The 24,530-nt window shown below is 37.7% G+C and overlaps 1 protein-coding gene across 2 annotated transcripts; it reads left to right on the plus strand.

Annotated features, from left to right (window-relative positions):
• Positions 1-49: 49 nt before the first annotated feature.
• On the plus strand, positions 50-23,623 carry LOC140931009 (glucocorticoid-induced transcript 1 protein-like). 2 transcript variants are annotated; one of them, XM_073380755.1, is made up of 7 exons: positions 50-260; positions 13,919-14,209; positions 14,492-14,637; positions 15,892-15,987; positions 17,322-17,558; positions 18,586-18,962; positions 20,454-23,623. In XM_073380755.1, the coding sequence occupies exons 1-7, from the start codon at positions 65-67 to the stop codon at positions 20,623-20,625; spliced, it is 1,515 nt and encodes a 504-aa protein (XP_073236856.1). In that variant the 5' UTR covers positions 50-64; the 3' UTR covers positions 20,626-23,623. The 2 variants fall into 2 exon arrangements, with proteins under 2 accessions (XP_073236856.1, XP_073236857.1); XM_073380756.1 differs by lacking the exon at positions 50-260 and adding an exon at positions 13,762-13,835.
• The last annotated feature ends 907 nt before the right edge of the window (positions 23,624-24,530 follow it).

Consider the following 24,530-nt stretch of genomic DNA (forward strand, 5'->3'; position numbering starts at 1 on the left):
ACGACAGCCACACTTGCTCGTCATTGGTCGCTTTTGTTCTCGAATGACGTAACGTGTTTTATGAATGGGGCTAAGGGATGGACTTATCAATCAATTCAGTTGGCTGAGTCGCATGCACGGAGTACTATACGAAACTGGAGTATTTAGTAATAGCAAGTCCAAGAAGGAACTATCGATTCTGACGCGACCATTGACCAAGCTGAGCTCGACCTTAGCTGAAATCCTGTATACAGCCAAGGAAACGATTCGTTATTCTTTTGGTAAGCCTGACATACGGTTAAAAGAAGCGATTTATTGTTAGCGCGCATGCAGCACGAGTGTTTGTACATATGATTTAGGCGGCTGAACGGATTGAGGTGAAGGTAAATTTGGGCCGAATGGTTCCTACGAAATATGCAAAATAATCTTCTTATTTCAGTCGATTTAATAGTTGATAGGGGAAACGCGGCAGTTGCAACTCAGAATGGCAAATGAACTAATGCAGATCTTCTTGCCTCGTACTAATGAATTTTGGTTTATTCTTTTATGCTAATTTGAGTTCGGGTTAACGTAACATTATGGCCACTCTAATTCATGTTCTTTCTCTGGGCCATAACTAAAATATAATGAAAAAGAAATCATAGAATTCCAACTGATTTAATTCAACACCAGATGGCAAATCACACAGTAAAAAAATGAATAGTGATTTTTTACGTAAAGAATTTCGCTTCCAGTCAGTTACTGACGAAAATTGCCTTTTCAGTTCCGTGACGTCACAGAAAAACCGAGTTCGATCCTTCAATGGCAGCTGTTAGCCGTGTAACGTCAGATGCGAAAATTTGTTCTTAGGATTACAACAAATCAAATATAATATTTTTGTTATCACCAACAAAATGATAGCGAAGTGGCATTCGCTACGGTCAACATGTCAAATGTAATAAAATCAAAATAAAATCTTGTTATCAGGTCGATGAAATTTTTCAATTTTTCTTTTTCACGCTCATTCGCCGTGAGAATCTTTTCCAAATAAGTCGGTTACACTCCGTCAGACAGCGTTATTCCGGTGTATCTCAGTAGCGGAATTAATTTCATGTTTTCTGGTTAAAACTGTTTGTAATTCCGGTAAAGCTTTCGACATTTAAGATAACGAGGGGAGCGTTATGGAACATTTTAGAGTAACCATTCTTTTTTGGCAGCCGCGAGTGAAATATTAAATTTGAGAAACGAGGAACAAATAAAACATATAGGCATTATATGTAAAGCACTGTAGACATCGGTAGCGAAATTGAAAATACTGAAAAATGGTCTCTTCCCGATCAAAGTCAGCTGGCACTTGTTTCTCAGCGAAAGCCATTTTAAAACGGGACATTTAAAGGCTCCAGGTTTTAGAAATATTAGATTTTGGAAAAATCAACAAGTAGAGCTTTCTCTCACTTGAAATTTTCGGAATTTATTTATTCATCTGATTTTGATAATCTAATTCTGGAAATTGAAACAATCACTGAATATTCTTGGCGGCTCAAGATAGTGGTGCTAATAAACAGAATTTATTTATTGCATAACAACTTAATTGGAATATCTTTAATGCCTTTTACGCTCGGATTTGTAGCACGCGCGGTAGAGGTTTAATTAATTTCTTTGCCCGAGTCCTTTCCGCCTTCCATCTCGGCTCCTTCAATTCTCCGAGGTTAAATCGATGGTTTTCGAAGTTTTTGAGTTCGCAGTAATAGGTTTTGCCAAGGGCCATAATAGGACTCTTGGTGTTGCCTTCTAAAAAAATTGAAATATTAAGACTGAGTACAACAAAAGATACGGTGTACTGCTGCAAGTTGTAATCGCACTTTGTAATAATCATCGCACTTTGTAATACCTGTCGCAATTTGCAGTAAACCGTATCGCACTTTGGAATAAAACTAAAAGCTGTCGCAATTTGTAATAACTGGCCATCGCACTTTGTAATAAACTAAGCTGTCGCAATTTGTACTAATTCCATCGCACCCTGTAATAATATTTTGAGAGTTATTAAACTTACTTCGTCAATGCCAAAATACGCATGGCACTTCATAAACAAAGATGATGACGTCTGCTAGCACGTACGTAACATCTCCGCTCATTCAAACCATTGAACTTTATTCACAGTCCTAAACATTTTTTTAAAATTAATGTTGATTAGTTATCTGACTTACGAAATGCTGTATTCTTAAACCTTGCTATTGTACCAGGTGGTTTGCATTCAATGGTTACCCGGCGGGTGTACTTCCTTATATGGCCAAAACGGGTACGTACCTCTGGACAGAGCATTGTCAGAGTACAGGATCTAGAGACACTTGACACAAACGAGCCATTGTTAAAAAGCATTTAATTTTCGCAAATTCGTAACATCCATCCTACATCGTTCGAATAAGGACACCAGGAAAGTTCAAGCTTTCCTTGTTAGATCTTATAACAGGTCGACACAACACGTGGTGCACCGTCCTTGTCTAACGCGCAATCTTAAAGAAGTAATAGTAGCTTCCATATTTTGGCCAAGTTAATCAAATGAGACCTGGAAAGATTCAAACTGTTCACTGCAAATGAACAAAAAATGTCACCAGTGGCAAACCGTCGAAGCACAACAGAAACATAACCACAAAATCCAATTAGTCGCTGGCCAATACCTTGGTATGTATCTGTTTTTATAAAACTCACTTGGGGTCTTAACTGAGCCGGCTGGCCATTTGGTCCATTATTCTCACTTGATTTGGTCCCATTTCAAGGAACAAAAGGAGTACTCGTTCCATCTTAAAAAATTTTTTTCTTTATGGAGTCCTCTAAAGCAAATACCATGGCGATAGTAAAAATTCTTCTTCCCTGCGTATATACAATACGTTAGACCTTGCAATTCTTCCGAGCGTGTTCAGGATTACTTTTTTTCCCCACAAAATGGAAAGGATGGGATAAACCAACCATTACTACTTGAGTTACCCTATCTAAGGATCAAACCAAAGACGCAAGGACAACAAGATAAAAAATGATACCCTATTAAAGGCTCGAGATCCTTAAAAACCATAACCTATCCGGCCGGTACTTACCTATCTACCCCCTACGAAGACTTCACGTGTCACGTGGCATGCAGACATGGATTTAGACGACGAATGCCAGGTTATTCATGAATTTTCTGTTGTTAAATGTTGCTTTTGTTATTTAAATATTTTTGAATTCAAACATGATTCATATCTCTTTGGTGATGTAGCAGGAAGTTTCATATCTTTCATAAAAGCGATTCTAGTTGGTCACGTGATTAATCAAGGCAAAAAAATTTATAGCGGAAGATATGGATGTTTGACCAAAGAAAATGTTACGGAGATGTTACGTGCTAGCAGACCTCATTATCTTTGTTTATAAAGTACCATGCATATTTTTGCATTATATTAATGTTGACGAAGTAAGTTGAATAACTCTCAAAAACTTATCACAAAGTGCGATGGAATTATTGACAGCTTAGCAAATTGCGATGGACAGTTATTACAAATTGCGACAGCTTTTTTATTACAAAGTGCGATACGGTTTATTACAAATTGTGAGAGGTATTACAAAGTGCGATGGATTTATTACAAACTGCGACAGTACATACGGTAATACTAAATGATAATGAACACTGCTAATCTGACGGCTGGGTATATGTTTTGATAAAAAAAGCTTTCATATTAAAAATGTTTAATCTGATTACTATACTCATTTTTAAACATTTTAAATCATCTTCATTTAAGGTAACTTCAACAAAACGTTAACCATATTCAAAAAAATCACTTTGGCGCAGTTTCGATTTGGAGAACATCCACCCCTCTTTAAAAACGCATTAGTTGGATCACTTAAAATCTCACGAATCTGGAAGGGAATCGTTTTATTACAACAACTACATAAACTGATATGTCAGTTAACGAAGACATTACCGCATCAATTAGCTTAATTATAGATAACCCTTTTTCATCGATGCTAGATTTCTCTCATTTTTCAGGACTAGATAAAAATGAAGCCGATTTGAAACCATCGAATCAGCGAGGCAATCATTGGGCTGTTGATTACCTTCTAGGGAAACGACTTTCATATACTTTTCATTTTGTTCCGTTTTATGCACCAATGCCCTTTTACACTCATGGACGCGAATGTTTGTCCACTCATAGAAAACTGGTGTTCACCTATCCCGCGAGCAAGTCCCCCACGAGGGGGAGCCGCAAGAAGTCACGTGTTCTTTTGGGCGGCTCGCTTCGCTCGCCACAAGGAATGGAGAGCTTGCTCGCAGGCTAATTTCGGCCTTGTAGAAAGCACTGCATGAAATAAGGTGGAAAAGACCGCTTTTCCTTATGCCTTTTCATTACACATGGTCTTTCGTCAGGTATCGCTTGTTTTTGCTTTTTGTAAAAAGTGAATACAACTTAGTCGTGGTCCAGATATTGGTTAAAAATGCGCAAAGGAACCTTAAACGCAAGTCAGCTGAATTACACCTTTAATGTAGACGTCATACAAAGACTCGATATCAGCTGCATGCTTTGATTTCTTTTTTTCTTAAACCAACGTTTTCCCATGTAATACGCGAATAAAGGCCGAGTGAACAAAGGCACTTTTCTTCCGGAGCATTAGAATTAAAGACAGACTGAAGAACAGCAAAGAACAATTCCAGATGTCCGTTTAGGGAGAGTAAAAGGCGAGGGAAATTATTAGAATTTTACAAAACGCAAGTGAAATTATTTCCTTATTTCAGGAGTTTATTTACCATTTGATTACACATACATATAATATATTACTACAAAAAATTGTCTCTTAATGAGCTATAGCGTCAACCATGTTGTGTGTAAGTCCGTTCATTTTTTCATCCTTACCAAGTCAAAACAGATCAATAATGGAGGAACCTAGAATTTGCTTTTGACAGTTGGTTAGCCCTGAAAGCTTTTAAGGGGTCAATGTGGCTGATTAGTTCAATTACCAGGCAATGATATTTAGCCAGACGCATGAGTGGTATTCCTGCGGCACCCCACTCATACTCTGCGTCTTAAAAAAGATGGTTCGCCTGTACAGGCCTTTTGCTCTCAGACAGGGCACCCCCGAAAACAGAAGGGTAACATGCAATTTATTGCCCTTAGGGATCAGCAAAAACTTGCCCGCCAATTCTGTCGGCCCAATAACACTTGTCTCAGTCCTTACAGATGCCCGGAAGGGGATCAATGCATCCGTGGGTCAAAATCCAAATTGTAAACAGAGAAAAAACTAAACTAAACCAGTTATTACAATGACACTCCCTAATGTGGGATGGGACGGGTTGAAAAGCAAAGCTTATTTAGAGGGTACAAGAACTAATGGGATGCTAAAAAACAACCGGAATTAACTTTATTTGATGTTCCGATGTACCCAACATAAAAAAGAATAAGAAAACGTTTAAAAAATCAGTGAGATTTGAATTTATTAGATGGCATTCATGTGTACTTGATTTTATCAATGCAAATGTGCTAAGATAATAAAGAGCTGGAGAGAAACCACACCGAGCGAGTATTCTTAACAGGTAGGACTACTTTTAACTTTCGAATCCTAAGTAACGGGCGTAGCAAGCGTTTTAAAGCAAGCGTTTACTATCGAGATTGTGTGCATGTTAAGTTGAGGGGAGAGCCGCGAACGCAGAGTATAAGCAAAGAACTAAAAAAACCCCTGAACATCATAATCCACGCCGCTTAACTTGCAGTCCAACGCAGAATGATCGCCATGATCGCCCCGATCGCTGATCGTACTTGATTCAGGAAACTGTCAACTGGATTAATCTGTTGCAAATGAAAACTCTTGAGGAAGATACAATCATACAATCACCGATCCACTGGTATATGTTGGTATTGGGTGTATATATCTAGATCTGGCAACCAAGGTGTGAAAAGTAGTTGTCTGACGCCTCTATCTTATCGTTCTTGCATGTTTTGGACTTAAGTCCACACTAAAATCATTTCGAAATCGCGAAGTTTATGGAAACGAAAAGTTTTCGAGAAACGGGGCTCTTTACAACGGTCTGTTCACGGTTCGGGAAAATGGAAAGCGCAAAACTCCTGGCTGGCAAATTTCATTCCGAAATCGCGTTTACCACTGATAGGCACCGAAAAACAGTCGCGTAAACCTGAAAGTAGAACCAAAGATAGCTCTGAAGAAAGTGAACACGAATTTCCGTTTGGAACATTCCGTCCGGAAAAAGAGGACTAACTTGTTAGATGTTCCGTTGCTCCCGGAAATTTTCCATGGGAACGACCCGAATATACTTCCCAACAAGAATTTCAGGAAACTTTTGGCAAGTGGAAAGTGCACACCTTCTCGAAAGCGGAGTCTTGTAAAAACGGAGTTCCAGTGTTTCAACCTCATCCCCAGGGAAAAGTCCTAGGGACGAGGTTGCGAGAGCTTTACGTCATAACTTCTTATGCGCGACTCAGTTTCTAGCGAAAGAAAACGGTATCAGGCGTTTTCAACAGAGAGCTTTAGAGTCTGTGACGGGGAAGACCACGAGTACGAGATTTTCTTAGTATAAGTAGTACTCGTGCGTGAGCCTTCGTCGTTTTGGCGGGAAAACGTGATAGCCATCGTCATTCTACTCCGAGTTTTAGCGAGAGTGTCGTAGTGACGGGAACAAGTTATCAAATTTGAGAAGTTTAAGCATTTTGCGATCGGGAAAGGGCTAAACCTTCTCCAATAAATATAACAGCACTAATATTTTCAAAAATAGTACAATGAAGCTTTTTGGCATATATTAGGGAGTGCCTCCTGAGTCCTCCACAGGCTTTGATAAATAGTACCATGTGAAAGTATTGCCAAACAATGGGTTTTCATTTGAATGGTCACACCATAGGATTTCATCCACTTACTCAAACGTTAGAACTACATACTAAATAAATAGTACCAGGTTTCATTTGGTTTCATTTAGTCGAGAGACACAAAAGTTGGAGGTTTAACGACAGTTTGGAGAGCTGAGATAGAACGTCACCTGTCACTGTTGTGTCCTTGAGAAGATTAATTTTGGTCGCTGCTGGTTTTGAGGACAGCTGTGTGTTTTTCTCTCACTTTTCTTTTCGGTTCTCTTCTGTTTAAGCAAAGATCGAGAGCGGACTCGAGGCGACTGTCAATGTGCGTTGAAAGAATTATTGACAGCCACTATTTTGCCCGCATTTCTGACCCTCACGTGATATTGCATGGCACCGCTGAAGACATCTACCCATTTTTTCTACGTGTAATTCGGCATGGTTTGCACATGTCTGCTTACAACCTCTTTTTATTTTTTAATCAAACTTAAACTAGGAACGTGACAAATTTTAAATTCAATTGATTAAGTGTGTAAAAAAGATTGTCATAAACGTTGTTGTTATTATTTCCGATGTATTTTAATTGTTTCTTTGTCTTAGTTAGGTACGTGACCTCCTTGGTTTTTAACCACATAAATGAAAATGTTCGAGAATATGTTTTATTATCGTAATTTTTGCCGTGTCATCTCTCTGTTGCATGGTTTTAATTACGAAAACATCTTTTTAATCCACTGTCACATATTCTTAAAAAAAAAAGAGATTATTCATGGCCTTTTTAAAGTCGACTGTTTGCTTAAAGTTAATTTCTTAGAGTGCCGTTTCCCCCGAACTTATGCATCTAAACTGCTTTTGTAAAGAACTGTTTCTCGCAGCGAATTGAACACTATATTTAAATAACTCAATTTGATGGCTTCCTTGAACAAATAGGAAAATAAGGTAACTCACAATACCAACACAACTAAGACAACATCGGATGATATTATATTGAAATGGACTCAGTTTATTCACGTGCAGGATAGATCATGTTTTGCCATAGTAGGAGTGATTTTCCTTTACTTATTCTTGTTTTATTAATTTACACAAAAATAATAGAAATTAGCTTGTTGTTGTTTCATGCTTTGTAGCCTGCGGCAAAATGAATTTCAAAATTGGTTTCTAGCACAGGGGAGTCAATTTCCATGATCACGTGTGGGAGCTATTGTCACGTGACTCGATCACGAGACGAAACAGATGTATATTAGTAGCAAACTTAGACCGATGAGAGCCGGGGGTACTGATATCACTTCAACAACTGAAAGTTGAATGCTGATCACCTTAATTATTGTTAAGAATTGTTATCAATTTTGTCCTTTAAATATTGAAGTTCTATGTAAAAAAAGCTACATCATTTCAACCTCCCATCCCAGTCTTACCATAATCTTACCGCAATCAATCCTCCCTTGCCCCGCCCGACAGGCTCCTGCTACCACTAAGTTTAGTCCAACTGCCCAAGTCACATGCGCACAATGACCGGCGTTTGAAAGCGATCAAGCGACGTACAAACAGTAAGTACTTACCGTACCTTGATCGTTTTGTTATTGTTTTCGTCCTCACCGTCTGGTACGTATTAATGTGGTTTAATAAGATTTTTAATGTTCTACTCAGTGCCAAAAAGTTGATGTCACATTTGACCTCTACCTTCCCATAACAACGGCCAGCTCGAAATCTGCAACGAATCCTCATTATAAAGACTTAAACACCCAGGACATCGAATTTAAATTTTTCAGTCCCAATAGTGGGCAAAGAAGAAGGTCATCAAAAGTCCCCTAAAAGCCCCCTAAATAAATCGTAAATCAGTGTAGATCCTTTAAATGAAAACTGCAGAGCATTTATTTTCAGGCTCCTGTGAAACCTAACAGTGTTTACAATGCTGAAAAGTCTTTTTATGCGTATTTGGTAAAAACCTTTATGATAGGCTGTACAATGAGGTTTAACGTTTGAGTCTGTGTAAACGAACTACTGTGGCATTTTTTAATTGTATTGTGCAAGGTGACTTTATTCAGGCTGTAGATCTAGATGAAATCACATTGCGTGCCATTCAAACTTGAAGAGGAGGACCACTTTTAAAAGGTACCCTTTTCTGACTTGATGTAATCAGTTGGGTTCTTTGAACCTATAACCCCGTTTATCAGACGGTCCGAAGTAGCTGACGATCGACTCAGTCGACCATCTGAAAACAAGGCTATGTACGTCTTCAGGCAACCTTACTTCATCAAGTGTACTGTCATTGTATTTAACAAGGAAAGTATATACTACGATAATTCTCCAGCATGAGACAAGACTACCTTTTCTAGCTGGGTAGTAATCCGGACGACTCGAAAGTTTAGCCTCTGTCCAGCCGTTTGCAGGGAAAAAGAAGTAGGATATTTAATCATGCATATAAATGCGACCGTCTAGGGTAATGCCGGTGCAGTATTTTCTTGAGGGGATCCAGCTGTACCCAGCTCCTTGTTTTAATAGTGCGCGGGAAGTAATCTTCAAGTACCCTATTGAAATAATATCTAGAAAGGGATACTGCTTTGCCCTCTATAAAGGATCTACAATCAGTCAACTCAAAATAGATCTTACATGAGGTCTGATATGACCTCGACCTCAAGTAATACCTAAGGCGTTTATTTAATTTTTTTTTGCAATGACTCGACAATTTGTTATCATCTATTTTCTCCTAACACAATCCTGATGTCGCAGCTTGGAAAAAATAGACAGGAATCAGCCACAAATGAAGCTTTTCTGTACAATGTGGTATTTTCTGTTTTCGCTCTCAATTAAACTCCTCAGTCTAGAGTTTGTCTGTTTCGATGTGTCGACCATTCAAACGAAGAGTGACTAGTCTTTTTTAAGGCATTTTTTGTTTACTATATACTGTATTAAATGATTAAAGGTTTGAGTCCTTTCATTTTGTGGAGAAATCCTTTAAAAGTGTAAATATTCAAATATTTTTGAGCTGTTGATGAACGGTTCGGAATAGCGTGACCATTTTGAGAGTATATCTCTCCTGTCATGGCCGTTTGTCAGTAGTATTCAGCCTGCGCACTCAATGCTTAAATGTCGTCGCCTTTAAAGGCTTGAAAGCTACTGATGACCAATTCACTTCAGTCAGCGGAAGTAATTTTTACTTTATTAGGTCTAACCCAGGGTGTAGTTATTCCGAAAAAGACAATGAAACATAGGCACTTTCCTGTGATGATTTTTTCCTATACAAGGTGGTTTTGAAGTCAATCTCTTGAGTCACTTGACTTTGAGGATTTATATTCAATTCGTAAAATGTGTATCCATTTGTTTGAAATGAAAAGCGTCAAAGCTTTTTTCGAGCATTCAAGTGGCTTTTTATGGTTTTTGGTCGGAAAATGTATCTTTAGATATCTTCATTATCTCCAATTGCAAGTAACCTCTTCTTTAATTTTAGCTAAATTTGGCCAGTTAATAAGTCCGTTTAGGGCGTGGTACTCGTTAGAAGGAAAGTCTACACCTGGGCGTCGATTGACCTTCATCAACAACTTATACTACTTTACATATAAGGGTCGATGCTTTTAAAATGTAAATACGCAAGGCATTTTTACCCATGCTGTGTTTTTTAAGTTTCTTTTGTTTACTCCCACGTGTTCGAATAAATATCACTAATGATAACAGTCGAGTGTAAATGACAAATATGACAATCGATGTTTTGCATTTTTTTCATTTCCTTTAAAGCAAAGGAACCTTGAAAACGACACCGCGAGCTATTATTGAATATATGTGGGATGTAAAGCAAAGTGGAGGATTAAAATGCATAAACGTTGATGCTGAATTACAGAACTTGACACGTATCACCTTAACGTGTAAAGATAAGAAAAGAAAACCGTCCCCTTCTACTGAAAACCAATGACAGGATTTCACGACTGTCATCTCTTAATGCTTGGCAGTAAGGGATAATGAGCTATAGAAAACCTCCCTTGTCATTCTTCATAAAAGAATAATGGGTACGCCGTATTCGTCTTGTAAAGTAAATTATCATGTCTCCAATTAAAAACAGCTCAAGAGATTCCCACTTCTGGGATTTCGCAATTTGCCGAGAGGACCACGTAGCTCTTCTGGAGAAGCAGAATAGTCACGATCATGTTGCTTTGTTTTTTTAGAAAATACCTTGGTTATTTTTTTTTTCAAACTGAATTGAACAGGAAAAAGTTGATTGAATGCCCTTTTCGTAATATTGCTTTTGAGTTTATCTGTGCATCCTACTCGCAATCTTTCTTAATGTTCGAGCCTCTTTAAAGGTGTAGATAAGAGTGGCTCTTTTTATTTCAAAACCAGCCAGTGAATGGAACAATTACTAAGCCAAAATGCCCAGTTTTCTTTGCCAGTTATTGTGGGGAGTTAAGGGAAATGGCTTTAACCTCAAAGCAAATGGCTGATTCTTGATCTGGCTTATCACAGTTATCAGTCATCAATAGCTTTCCCTTTTAAGCTCTAGCATTTCACTATTGACTGTCAGTTTTGCTTAATCAATTTCTGTTCAAAATGTTGAATTTTCATTCCCTATTGTAGTCTATAGCAGATTGATATACCCGAATTTTATATCCTCGTTTGCTTTTAAGAAAATAACTCCTTGATTCTACAAGCGAGGAAAAGCTAATCCAACGTAAAAGGGTTATTTGCTGTTATCTTATCGTTCATTCAGGAAGCATAATCGCCGAGAGCCGAGATTGAATGATATTCACATCTGTATTTTCTTAGACAAAATCCCTCACTTGAGGGAAGGACTAAGAACAGCGTATTACTTTGTTGATTAATACTGGCATTTTGAAAAAAAAAATATTTATAAGGTATGGCCCAAAATTTTGAAATGAAAAACTATAAAGATATATTCAAGATAGTACATCGTTTTGAGAAAGCCTTTAGAATACCAGCTGCATTGCATTTGGATCTATTGCAAACACTTTTCCCTAAAGAAGAATTCGGTTCATGCTGTGATCCCTGCATCTCGAGTTTCGTGATGAAAGTGCCAAAAATTGCATGGTCGATGTTTACTTTTCCTCTTAGAGTGTAGATCAGAGTCGGAATAATTCATGAGAAAAAATAATTTGTCTCCGCTAGAGGAAACTGTATTTCCTCTTCTACGTAAATTGGTGTGACAAGTGTTAAAACGAAATACGGTTAAAAAATATGGTTATACGAGCACGCAATTTAGTTTTCGGGCTTCTCCCAGCTACTCATTACTCAAACAGATCCATGTTTAATACACGTTTTCAAACAATACGGCGACACCTGAAAAACGAGAAAAGCTTTTAAGGTTAGTATTTCTGTTTGTCTAAATAAATTTGTAATTACAAACTACATAAGATACAGATCACCTGAAATTATGGATTATCCCAACAGTATCAGCACGCACGATTTTCAATTTTTGACTGAACCTTATGAATGGTCGAGTGACACTGTTGTCAGAGAGCAAAATACTACGAACCGCAAATGAACAGGGAGAAATTGCAACTTGATCATGACAAGCGCGCATGACAATATCGTGGGGCACGCGTCATACTACCAAAACGGCATCGAGTATTTACTGTTTGGCGAGTGTTTTTCTCCTCCTAAAGATATTTTTTCTGGACAGTTGGCCTTTCAAAAAAGCCAGTATTCGACCGCGGCGATAATTTTAGCCTGTATTTCTCATCAAGAACATCAATTATAAATGGCATGAACACCGCGGGAAGAATTATGGAGATAAACAACACGAATTGTACATTATCATCACAACGACACTTTCTTTTATGACCAGTTTTTCGGGCAATATTTTTAATTGGATGTCAAGAAAAAGCCAGAAGAAGCTTCAGCCTTTGTTCAAGAAGAGAGTATAACTCTCCTAGAATAGCTCGAGTCTTTCACAAGCGAACTGAATTTAATGTTGAAATAAATTAAGCGATCGTATCTACGATGTGTATTTTTTCCAATTCCTTCCACAAGCCGGCGGCACTTTGCCACCAACTGGGATACGAAGTGAAGATTTTGGAGAGAATAAATGACTTTGAAATGTCGGAAAGCAGTTTTTACTATTGCTAAACCAAATATTCAATTGAAAGTACATATTCCCCTACAACCACTTCGTTCTGCGATTAGCCAATCACAATCCTGGAGAGATATCGACAGCTGGTGTTGGCATTTTCCGCGGGAAAATCACCCTGGCGTAAAATTTTGCGTGACAACTGATGTTGTATACTTCGCTTTTTCCTTTTTGTAAAGCAAACAGTAAAAGAGACCATTGAAACCTGGAGTCATTCTTATTTTAATCACAGCCGAACTAATGTATTAGCTCGACTGAGGGTGCTTAAGTGGAAACTGTTTGAAGGAAATCATATAAACTTAATGAGCTTTTGCATATTTTAATAGACGCAAATTTTCTTTAAAACTTTTGTTTGAATGGTCTTAAATAAAAATTGCTTTCTGAAAAGAACTAAACGATCATTTTTTTCGCCGAAATGAGGGTCGGTAGAGGGACAGTAACTTTGTTTTTGAGTGTGGCGTTTGTGGCTGCGTTATCATTAAACAGGTCCCTTGTTGATGTTTTAAAAGGGCATTTCATTGATGAATGAAAATGCATGGGTGGATGTCGCCCCGAAACCGCAATATTTGAACGAACACGTGTTTTTGTACGCATTGTATTCGCAGCTTTTCACTAACTCCTATAGGCTAAAATTATTTTAATTAATGGGCGTCTTTCTCAGTCTTAAGAAAATTACTACGGACCACTCGCTTTTGAAACACTTTCGTCTTCCTCTTCATTGAAACCAATAGCAAGTAAAACCTCTTTTGTTTTCGAATGACCAAACAACAAAACTAGCGTGGAACCGCCATGGTGCAAAGCTCGACTCTGACATAGTGATTGCGAGTCAAATTCTCCCAATATAAACCTTGTCAAATAATGCAAATGGACCAATCAGAGCCCAGCTAATTTGCATCGCTGTAATTAGAATGCTTACTCCACCACAACTGGTGTTGTTGGTGAATAGTGTGGACCAAGAGAGTTGTAGAAGGATTTTGTTGGTAATTTTTCTCCGCTCTCGTCTCGTTGGGATGGCTAAAACGTCGAGACTGAAATAAATACATCATCTTCTTTCTTCCTGTAGGTTTTTGGGATAAAATGGCTTCACAGCCACCCCAGAGACCACGTCGAAATGCGTCGCCTGCATCAAGCTCAAAACTACAACCTATAAAGGCGACTTTCCCGTTCTCGCTGATAGCTCATGGCAATCCAAGTCCCACTCGTGGGAATGGGCTGCGAAGACCAAGTCCATCTTCTTCACCGGTCCATGGCAGTGAAAATGGTCTCAAACACCGCAGAAGTTCGCCAGAAACACGTGGATCTCCCGAGCATCGACGGAGTCCATCTTCTCCGTCTTCTTCGTCCAGCTCGAAAGGTTAGCTGAGTGACGTGCTTTTGAAATAAACCCTTTAGACGGGAAATTAACCTTCGAAGAGTCGCAATTTATAGCCAATAAATTCTTGACCCGGATGCCAAGGATAAATCCTTATTTCTAGGTTCACTATGGTACGCCGTCCAATTTCGCTTTTCATCTGTCGGTCATCTTTTCGCTGTTCAACGTATTGACCTATTCTGAAAGCCATTTCCGTTGTTTCAAAACAGTTTAGGTCGAGCTTAGTTGACAATTGATAAAGAAGTTATATCATTTTGTTCGCAGGTGAAAGAAGCAAAATTACAAAAAGTAATTCAGTTTCCTCAATAAGAAGGACCTCGTCATTAGACGCCATTTCTCCTTATATGAGTGGACAGTGGCCGAAAGAGGTTGGAAGTTACGGGCCGAGTATGTGCCACAAATCAACACAGGTTAGTTAGGTACCGCGCTATTAATAAAACATTTCTTAAAAACTGCAAAATCTAGGCTAATTTGGAGTAAGAAAAGCAGATACAAGTAATTCACAAAGGAATAAACTAAGCTTAAGTAAATTTAATTGCCTTTTGGTTCACTTATTGAATCTCGGCCATGACAACGAGTTTAATTCCCAAGCAACTCTGAAATTTGATGATCTAAGCTGTAAATTAAGTTTGTTTTAACTCGCATGATGGAGTCCGCTTGACAGGGAACATTGAACAAATCTTAACCAGCAAAGCAAAGTCAAATCTATTGGCTGTATAATTGTAGGAAAGTTTATTGAAGGTTTTTTTACAATCAGCTTGATTTAGGGGTCAAAGAATCATCAGTAAAAGTTTTTCATGTTTATTGTAACTGGTACTTGCAGTTCTGGCTGTGTTAAGATGCTGCAGTAGCAGAATGGTGGAAAAATTATACTCTGCTTCCTAAAAGTTTGATGAGGAGCAGTGTTACCTGGATATTACAAAGGAACGTACTGATGATATTTGGATAATGACTGAGCCTTCTCCCCCTTCTTCGCTGCCCTACCCATCCCACCCTGCAAGTGTAAATCCTGTTTATCATGCTCCTGTTTTGGAAATATAAAATGCATGTTTTTGAAAGGGAGTCCTTGAGAAAATTTATGAAGGTAGTTGAAAGTGGCTGAATGATTCAGACTCTGCGGACTTGTTTACTTGGCCTGTTTTCTTTTGTTCAAGTTTGACTTGGTCTAGTGAAGATAGGGTGGGGTAATCAATGAATGTGAAACAATCATGGCTTGTTTTTCATTCAAAATATCTGCCTCGTTATTTCATTAAATAAGATTATGGACACTTTTTTTCATCCACTGGTTCTAGAGAAAGACATATTATGGTCAGAGCTCTGGGGGACAGCAAAGCAAGGTTGCTGTAACAGTATCCCATATGTGCAAATCAACTTATAAATTACAGCGTAACAGGGTACATGCAGAATCCTCAATGTAGGCTGTCAGCTCTTGAAATAAACCAGAAACTTAAAACTCTTTTATTTATGAGATGTTGCAATGATTGGCTTGTTAAAAAAGTCATTGTTAAAACAGGGTCAGGTGAAATTCAAAATGCATTTCCTGTAATTTGTTGAGTTTGTTGGTGACCGAGAACAAGATGTTACTTGCCAGCTTTAGATAACATCTGTGATGCAGGGTAGACAAAATTCAAATTTTAGTGACTTTGAGTTGTATTGTTGTGTAGACGCCAGCTTGGGAAGAGAGTGAAATCGAAGAAAATTTTGGAACAAGGCACAAGAGATCGAACTCTTTGGGAAGTGCAGACCAGAAAATAAAAGAGGTAACTGATGCACTGAACTAGTTATGAGCTAAACATACTGTCAAATAATGGAATGTAGAATTAACCCTGAGTAAATTTGCTAAGTGCTGATGCTCCCTTGGAGCGTTAGGCCTGGTATAGGGAAAGCCCTTATTAATGTATATGTTGGACAAGCAAATTTCACCACCAAGCCTAGTTTTGAAAATTGTAAGTTGCGAAGTTTTGGGTTAGTGAATTCCCAAGGCAGTTTGGTTGAAAAGAAAACCCAGGTACAAAGAGTGTAAATGCTAAGAATTTTGCTTACAAACAAGGCTTGATGGTTAGCCTGCGAAAACAGCCATTTGCCACTGGGGTCGTTTTGTGAGGAGTAACATCTATGACTCGGCTGATTCCATGCTGATGACGTAAATTCTGTTCAGAATCCGGTCAGAAGCGCTGATTGGTTGATGGAGTAGTTACATTGTTTTAGCTACTGTTTACGAACGACAGACAAAAGACAAAAGGCAACAGATGTCAAATATAAACTTGATGAATCTCTAACAAAACAGTAAATATTTGTAGAATATAGTCTTCTCTAGAAGAAGCATTGGATTTTTCTGGTGCTTGTTTGCAGATGAACACAACGCTTTACCAAAATCAACCAGGAAAAATGTAAAATTGAACAAGTTTGCATTTGGAACTTCATGACTACCGGATTTATTATGTGCACTGTAAATGTTGATTTATGTCATCAGTATGGAATTTCTGCTGCTGAGACGTAGACATTCCTCCACGCAAAACGTCCCCAGCGGCAAAGAGTGAGAAGAAACGGCTGTTTTTGCAGGCTACTTGGTGGTAGAATTTGCTCTTCTGTTAGAATCGTACACAATGGCCCTTAGGGAGTTGTGTAATGAAATAATGGTTGTTCATGTAGGTCACTGCAAATTAACAACCGTACATTGTGTCTTCAAATGTCTAGTAATAGTCAATTTTGATATTCCCCAATGGCCCTGGGATGAGAGACTTCTTAGTGCAAAGGTTAATGCGGGGAACTTCTTGGTGCAAACACAAACAAAATCAGTAAATGCCACTGAATTGCTGGAAACAATATAAATCATGAAAATTATAATATTTCAAAGTTCAAACCTTACCAGTAAGCTTAAGGGTTAACTGTTTCAAAGAACAAAACTGTGGGAAGAGCTTGTCATACCAAGAGAAAAATTAAAAAAATTGTGAATCCAAAAGAAGAATGAGCTTAGAAATGGTAAATTGTGTTGAAATATAAGTATTCAAATTCTTGTAATTTTCATACTTCTTTCTAATATTAAATGCTTGGTGATGTGCAGTATCTGATCACTGGAATGTTTGTTTTTCAGAAATTAAAACAACATTTGCAGCGCACAAAGCAAGGGAGTAAATCCAGTCAGACTTATGGGCGTCAATCTCCTCTCCATGGTGATCACACAGCCATTGCTGCAAGCAGACTTCCTCAGTCAATTCCCATATCAATCCCTTTAGCACCAAGGCAATCAGAGGGACCGCAGAAGCGAAGCCTGGAGGGGCTAAATTCTGAAATTCAGAAACTAGTCCTGACAGACACCCAGTCAGACAGAGTGAGTATTACAATAACGGAGTGATTTCTTGCATACTGATTGGTGGAGAGCTATTTTTTTTCAACTTTATTAGTAACTTTAGGGAAAAAATAATTGTACATAATTTGTTCAATACATGTGCACAACAATAGCCAGCAAAATACGCTAATTACATTACATAGTGAAGTAAAAAGAAACCAAAAAAAAAACCTTTTTCTGTGTGCACAATATGTAAACGTTTTTTTGGTGGAGAGCTATGTTTTATAAGAGTACAGACCATGGAATTGCCTTGATGGTGGTCCAATTTGTTTTTCTCTTTCTCACACATGGGGTTTTTCCTGAAACCTAAACAGAAATGGACGTTAAAATTGTCAGTGTTATTGTAAAAAACACAAAGACAGCAATTCTCCATAGAAATGATGTCAAAATGTTCTAAACTTTGCGCTGAGTGAAACTGCTTGCTTGTAGCTCATGGTTTCCCCTGAGTTTGAAGATTTAGATGCCATTTCTATCATTGATAAGAGTACAGACCATGGATAATTGTTGTCAATTTTTTAATTATTGCATCTCACCATATAAGATACAGAGTTTTTCTTTTGAATCCAACCTGACCAACCTGACACTTTCTTCGCAAAAATTCTGTCGTACTATGTAAGTGAATAACCTAACATGTTACACAAAGGGTTCCTTCAGTTGATATTGATATTGAATCAATTAATATTCCGGAATAAGAATATGCAAAAGTTTTGTTACAAAATGTCTGCTACTGTGATTTTTGGATCAATTAGATGCTCCATGAATCTTACCATTTTATTTTAAGCAGATTTCTCAATATTGTTGTGCACTGACTGTCAAAACAAGTGATTTCTAGAGTCAATTCCTTTTATTCTTATTCTGGATTATGGTCAATCGAACGTGCCAAAAGGAAGCCCTTTGTTTGATTGTATTGTCCCGGAGAAGGTATTGGATTAAGACAGTGAAGTACGTGAAGTATTTGACCTCCCTCCTGGCAAGTTTTGGCCTCTAACAGAAAATTTTTTTCCTCTAGCTAATTGATCATATACCAGATGGTCGAAGGGCCCCTGTTGCAGAGGTACTGTCACTGCCATTTCGTACCGTAGACATTCATACCCAGACAACAGCTGAGAGTCAAGATGCGCAAGACAGTGGGAGTGCAAACAGTAGCAGTAGAAGCCACTCCACATCACCAACATATCCTATAATGCCAGGGGCATCAGATTCAAGGCCATCTTCAAGGTGCTCCTCAGGAGGGGCTGGGGAGGCTGAGGAGAATGTGTCTCCTGAGCTTCCTGCTGTAGGGCCTAAGTATGCTTCTTCTCCTAAACCCAACAACTCCTACATGTTTGCAAGAGAACCTCCTGATGGTGCAGAGAAGGTCACACTTCATGTTGAAGATGCTGACAGGTCAGTGCAGTATACATGACAAAGTATTAATTTCTTAGTAGGTATCAGTGCTGTCAATGGGAAGCTTAAGCAAAGCTTTTTTTGAGTGACCTACATCAACTGTATACCTAAATGCTACCAATATTGTATTGCTAATTGTCTCTACTCTTATCAAGATGATTTGTGTGAAAAATTTGGGTAAAGCCACTGCCCAAGAATGCAAAAAGTCCTCTTCAGGTTGATGTGAATCTCTTGAAAACATTAGGGCCATTTATACGAGGAAAAATAAGACGCGTCTTACATAAGACGTGTCTTAAATAAGACGCGAACTTTCTGTATAAACGGCACATTTCGTCTAAAATAAGACGCGGCTTAGCTAAGACGCGTCTTATTAGATAAGACATGCTCGTATAAATGGTACAGTTTGCGTCTTTTTTAAGACGCGTCTTATTTAAGATGCGTCTTATTTTTCCTCGTATCAATGGCCCTATTGTTGTTTAAAGTCCCTATTCAGAACCAGGCCCCGGGCTTCTATAAAAGTGCCCTTCAGTTACTCTAACAAAAAACAGAAGAAAAATACAACCAGAAGAAATCCCTAGCTGTTTAATTCCCTGCCTGTTTGTTGTATTCACGCGGAAACTTAAAATCTAAGTGACATTGGACCCTGATGTATCTTGAACTGCTTCCTACAATACCAGCCATTGCATCTGCATACATTGTATGGTCATGTTGTGAAAAAGTATGACCTAATTTGTAACAAGCATCACAGGATTTGTCCTTGGGTCCTAAGAGTTTGAATCTGTGCTCAGGTGACCTTTGGCATCCATTCATGATTAAACTCATCCATACATGATTAAACACATCCATACATGAACACAATCTTGATAACATTAAATTACAGTGATATACAGCGAAATAGGGTATCATTTTCCAAAGACCAGTAACATTTATATCCATAGCACTAGTTCAAATCATCTTCACTTTAACTCTGTTACAAGACTCTTACCATGAAGGCCAAACATGGCAGCCAGTTGAAATTCTATTTTTTAGTGAGAAACCATGTAACCTTAGGTAACAATTGCAGCTTTAGGTTGTGTTTTTTTTTTTGTTGTGGTCAAGCCAAGATACAGCTGACAGTGCCCTTGTGTTGGAAAATTAAGTAAAATAGAAAAATATTGATGCATCTGTTGGCAAACCTTGAACTCAATTCTTATTTCAAGACGTGAATAACGTGCTCTGTGAAACCAATGGTGAATGATCTTTAAAAGATGATCTGTTTTTAGGGATTAATGGGCAACCAGAAAATGGTTTGTCACTTTATTAAAACGTATTTTCAAGGCCCAGGAAGACCAATAAACAACATATCAGGGCTGTTTTCATCAGTAAAATTAAGTGAAAGGTATCATTAGTGTCCCCTTCTTAATGAAAGGCAAAAATAATAATATAAGTTTTTTTGACCAGTTTTTATAGAGAGTGTAAGTTGTTTTTCTTCTTCTTTTTTTGCTGTTAAAGGGATGCAGCCAAATTGCTAGTTGGACCTGACAAGACAAAAGTAAAGATTATAAACATAAGTTCAAGATCAGCGTTCTCTGCATTTTCTGCACTACCTTCCTACCCCAAGATGGCCGTCCCTTCTCATGCAACAGCCAACCAGCAACTTCCACAAGTAGAGGCATCACAGTAATGTTCAGAACAGTGTAAAAGTGTGCAGTTGACTCTAAGATACATGTAGACACTGTTGAGACCACCACAAAGTGTTTGTTCAAGGGGGTAGACTGCCTTATAATGGTGGTAAGGGAGAAAGACTCATCAGCAGATGTTAGATGTTGTTTTCAGGAATTGTTGGTCTTATGGAAGTGTCTGCTAAAGGAGAATCTGCTGGACTAAATAAGGAGGTTGAAAACTGCCAAAGGTGGTGAAACCTTTCATCTGAGGTTCATGTACTTAAAAATATAATAATTTATTACTTGGTTTACATTCTGAAGAACAAAAACAGGTTCTCATTCATTGTTACAGTGAGCACTCCAGTTATCCCTCTTCTTTAAGATTATTGGTTCTGGTATGCCTAAATTATGAAAAACTCGTACTTTTTAGAAAGGTTTGCAGAGAATTGAGTGGTTGGGTCCGATTGTCTTCGTTTTGTGTTGCAAAAAGAAACAAGTGCTTAATATTATTTATACAAAAACAGATTTGTTTTTCTACTGGATTAAGACAGCTGTATTATATACACTTTGTTTTCCATGGTTACAGTGTAGTTGTGTTTGGGATATATGGCCAAGATGTCGATATTTATAGTGCCTTTTAGATTTCAATACAAGTACAACTTTTTATAGTGCTAGTGTAGTTGTCGAGCCAGTCATGTTGCTAAACTACTTTAAATACACCTTCCTCTGGCTGTCCAGCAAGCTGAGACTCAAGAAGCTCTGTCATGTATCTTTCAGGTTTTTCCTTTTCAATCCATTTTAATCTTCCCCATTCCACACCATCCTTAATTTATGTTTCACTTGAACCTCGTGTTGGTTCTCTTTTCACTAAAAAAAAGTACATTTTTCTTAAGATAAATTTTTGTTGCAAAATATTGACTTAAAATGTTGATAGAGATCTTTCAAGCCACAACTGTCTAGTTTTATCTAAAGCAACAAACTCAGTTTGCCAACTCACACAGGTACACAAATCTTGTACTTGTATTCCAATCGAAAGGTTACCGTTGGAAAGAAAGATTTGAATGTCTGCCAACTGGCATATTCTGCAGCCAACTAGTGAGATTCTTGTGAAGTTATAGTTAGGTTGGAGGTGGATGGAGGTGAAAGAAGTTGGGTTAATGTGTATTGTAATTTCACAAATCCCTAAAAGTTTGCACTGTTATTTGTTTCACTGTATGCCAACCCGAATTCTTCCCCATAACATGTGTCTTACGACTTCCAGAAGGTTTTTGCCTGAGGGTAGTGTAATAGCAGCATTTTGTCATTACTTACATGACAACTGCTGTCATGTTAACACTGCAAGGGTAAAACTTTTTCTCTCAGAATACCCTTGATAATGTAGAGCTCACAAAATGTTGTTTCTTTTTGTTTCATCTCTGATGTCAATTTTCCATGTCATTTTCCAGTGTCACCTTGTTTGTCTTCACAACCCCATTTTTAAGCCTTGCTCAATCTGTATTTATATATATATAAAGAAGTACCAGTAAAAAAAACCACTTAATGGATTGTTCTGAGGGAGGTTAGCGTTTGGTTCAAAGATTGTATAGTATGTTTATTCCATTATTGTATTGAGGAAGTGTATCATATTCATAAATATTTAGTGTAACTCAAGGAAACAAACCTTTCTATTATAACGTGAACAATTTAGGAGTTTTATATCAAAGAAAACTATTGTGACATTCATTGACTTAAATTCTTAATGTATACTACAGCTCTTGATGTAAATATTTTATGGATTAAGATGACTATATGATACTTGTATATTTTTACAGTTAAAGAAAATCAAAATCTGTTGTAGATTTATGCAACATTGAAGGCTGTTCAGATTTTGTGTACTGAGACTGGTTTAGATTGCATTGCATATCTTTTCTTTATCTTGACTTTTGACCTACTTGTACTGGCTGGTTCAGTCTAAGTTCAGCAGTTAACACTGACACTGGTAAAAAAATATATGGAGTCTTGCAGACTGGCAGGTAAATAAAGTGTTTACTCTAAAACTTCCCAAGTCTGTGGATAGCTTTTGGTGAATTTATTTTTGCCACGACTGTGAGCAGCTTCTCTGGTTACTTAGCCCACCAAGTGAAACATGTGAAAGATGAGAATGGCTAAACGTGTGACCTCAGGCACCAAATGGGAGGGGCTTCTTCTAGGGCCTGCCATCCTGGCCCCTATGTGCTGGTACTACCATTGCACTATTAAACTTTACAGAAAAATAAGAGACTGCTCATTGGCTATTCACAGCAGCATTTCCTTTGTTTACCTGCCGGTATGCAGTCTGTATTTTGTTTCCACTGCCTTACAACTTTGTAATAGACCCTTGCTGCAAACAGAATCACACTTTCTGTGGCATTGAAAAATAAAGCTGACAAGAAAGTTGATGGGAAGTGCGGGGTAACATATTTGAGGATATTTATTCAGTTAACAAATACAGGCAAAATAATAATAATATTAATAATAATAATAATAACAATAATAATAAGAAGAAATAGCGAAGAGAAGTTTTAAGACAATCTAACATTATACTTAAATCATTTTGAAAATTGCAACTCAGTTGCTTGAAAAAAATTCCACTTACTCTGATCTTTGTTTACTGTGTACTTCCAAGCTGTCAGGTTCATTTTGTCAAATTGTGAATTTTTTATCTTCAGTTTGAGCAAGGGTCTATCCGCATGAAAAAGCGACAACTTTTTGCTAGTGGACGTTGTTTACCTCATATTTATAACTTCAATTTGGTAGTTGTTCTTCAAGATGTGTTCAAGTTGACAGTTAACCATTCCTTATGTATGGGTAATTTTCATATATTTACACGCGAAACAAAACTTGTCTTGGACCATTATATAGTGGTGTCAAGACATACCTTGTGCGCTCTCAGTATTTAAGGAGGGCATTCCTTGACGTACATTTTGCTACAAACTTGTAACTCATTGTATTCTTAATAATACATACTCAGTACTAATAAAAATGAAAACAGAAATGTGATTGATGTTCCTAATACTGTCTTTCCCACTTTTGGGGGGGTTTATTAAGAAAGAAAGAAACAATGCGACCGTCTTTAAAATCTATGCTTTATAAAGAATAATCAGAACTCTTTAAACTTGACAGTGTAATAGGACATTATCGATCATGGCTAAGAAATACACCAAAATTTATACTTGGCTCTGAGGCTTGGAGGAATAAAAGAAAATAAATGTATTATTCATTGTTGAGCCTTAAGATGATTTCTTTTGGTTTATTGCTGCAAGCCTCGCAGCCAAGTATGAATTTTAATATATTGAAATTGGTCTATTGGACAGTAAACTTGATTACAAGAGACACATCTTTGTAGCAGTGCAGCAAACTGCCTAGTATTCTTGCACTTTCTTGACTAGTCTTTGCCCAATCCCTCAAAGAGTGTTCACATCTTAAGATCTGCTAGATTAAATTATTTTCTGGCAAGCCAGACCCAAGACTTCCTTAGCCTTGGGACTCCATATTTCTGAGTATTCTTCTTCTGAGTATTCATCAAACTGCCCATAATACACCTTGTTTATCCAGAAAAATTTTATATAACCATTGTTTCCAATTTCTCTTGATCAAAAGGTTGATTATCATTTCCAAAAGCTTCCAGGAAAGTAAATGGAAAGTGATGACTTTTCGGTCGTTTTAGAGGGAAATTTTCAGGAGAAACCGAATGTCGGAATAGGTGGTCCTGTTTCCCTGGTCGAAATAAAAAAACTATTCAAAACGGAAAATTTGAGTTCCATTTTTTCAAAGCCATCTTTGATACCAGATTCAGTCTTTTGTGTCCGTTTTTCTGTAAATGCAACTGATTGGTGCAAATGGTAAACGCGATTCCAGGATGAAATTTACCAGTCTTAGATTTTGCATACCATTTACCCAAACCGAG

This window comes from Porites lutea, chromosome 3, assembly GCF_958299795.1.
Source record: "Porites lutea chromosome 3, jaPorLute2.1, whole genome shotgun sequence".
NCBI lineage: Eukaryota > Metazoa > Cnidaria > Anthozoa > Scleractinia > Poritidae > Porites > Porites lutea.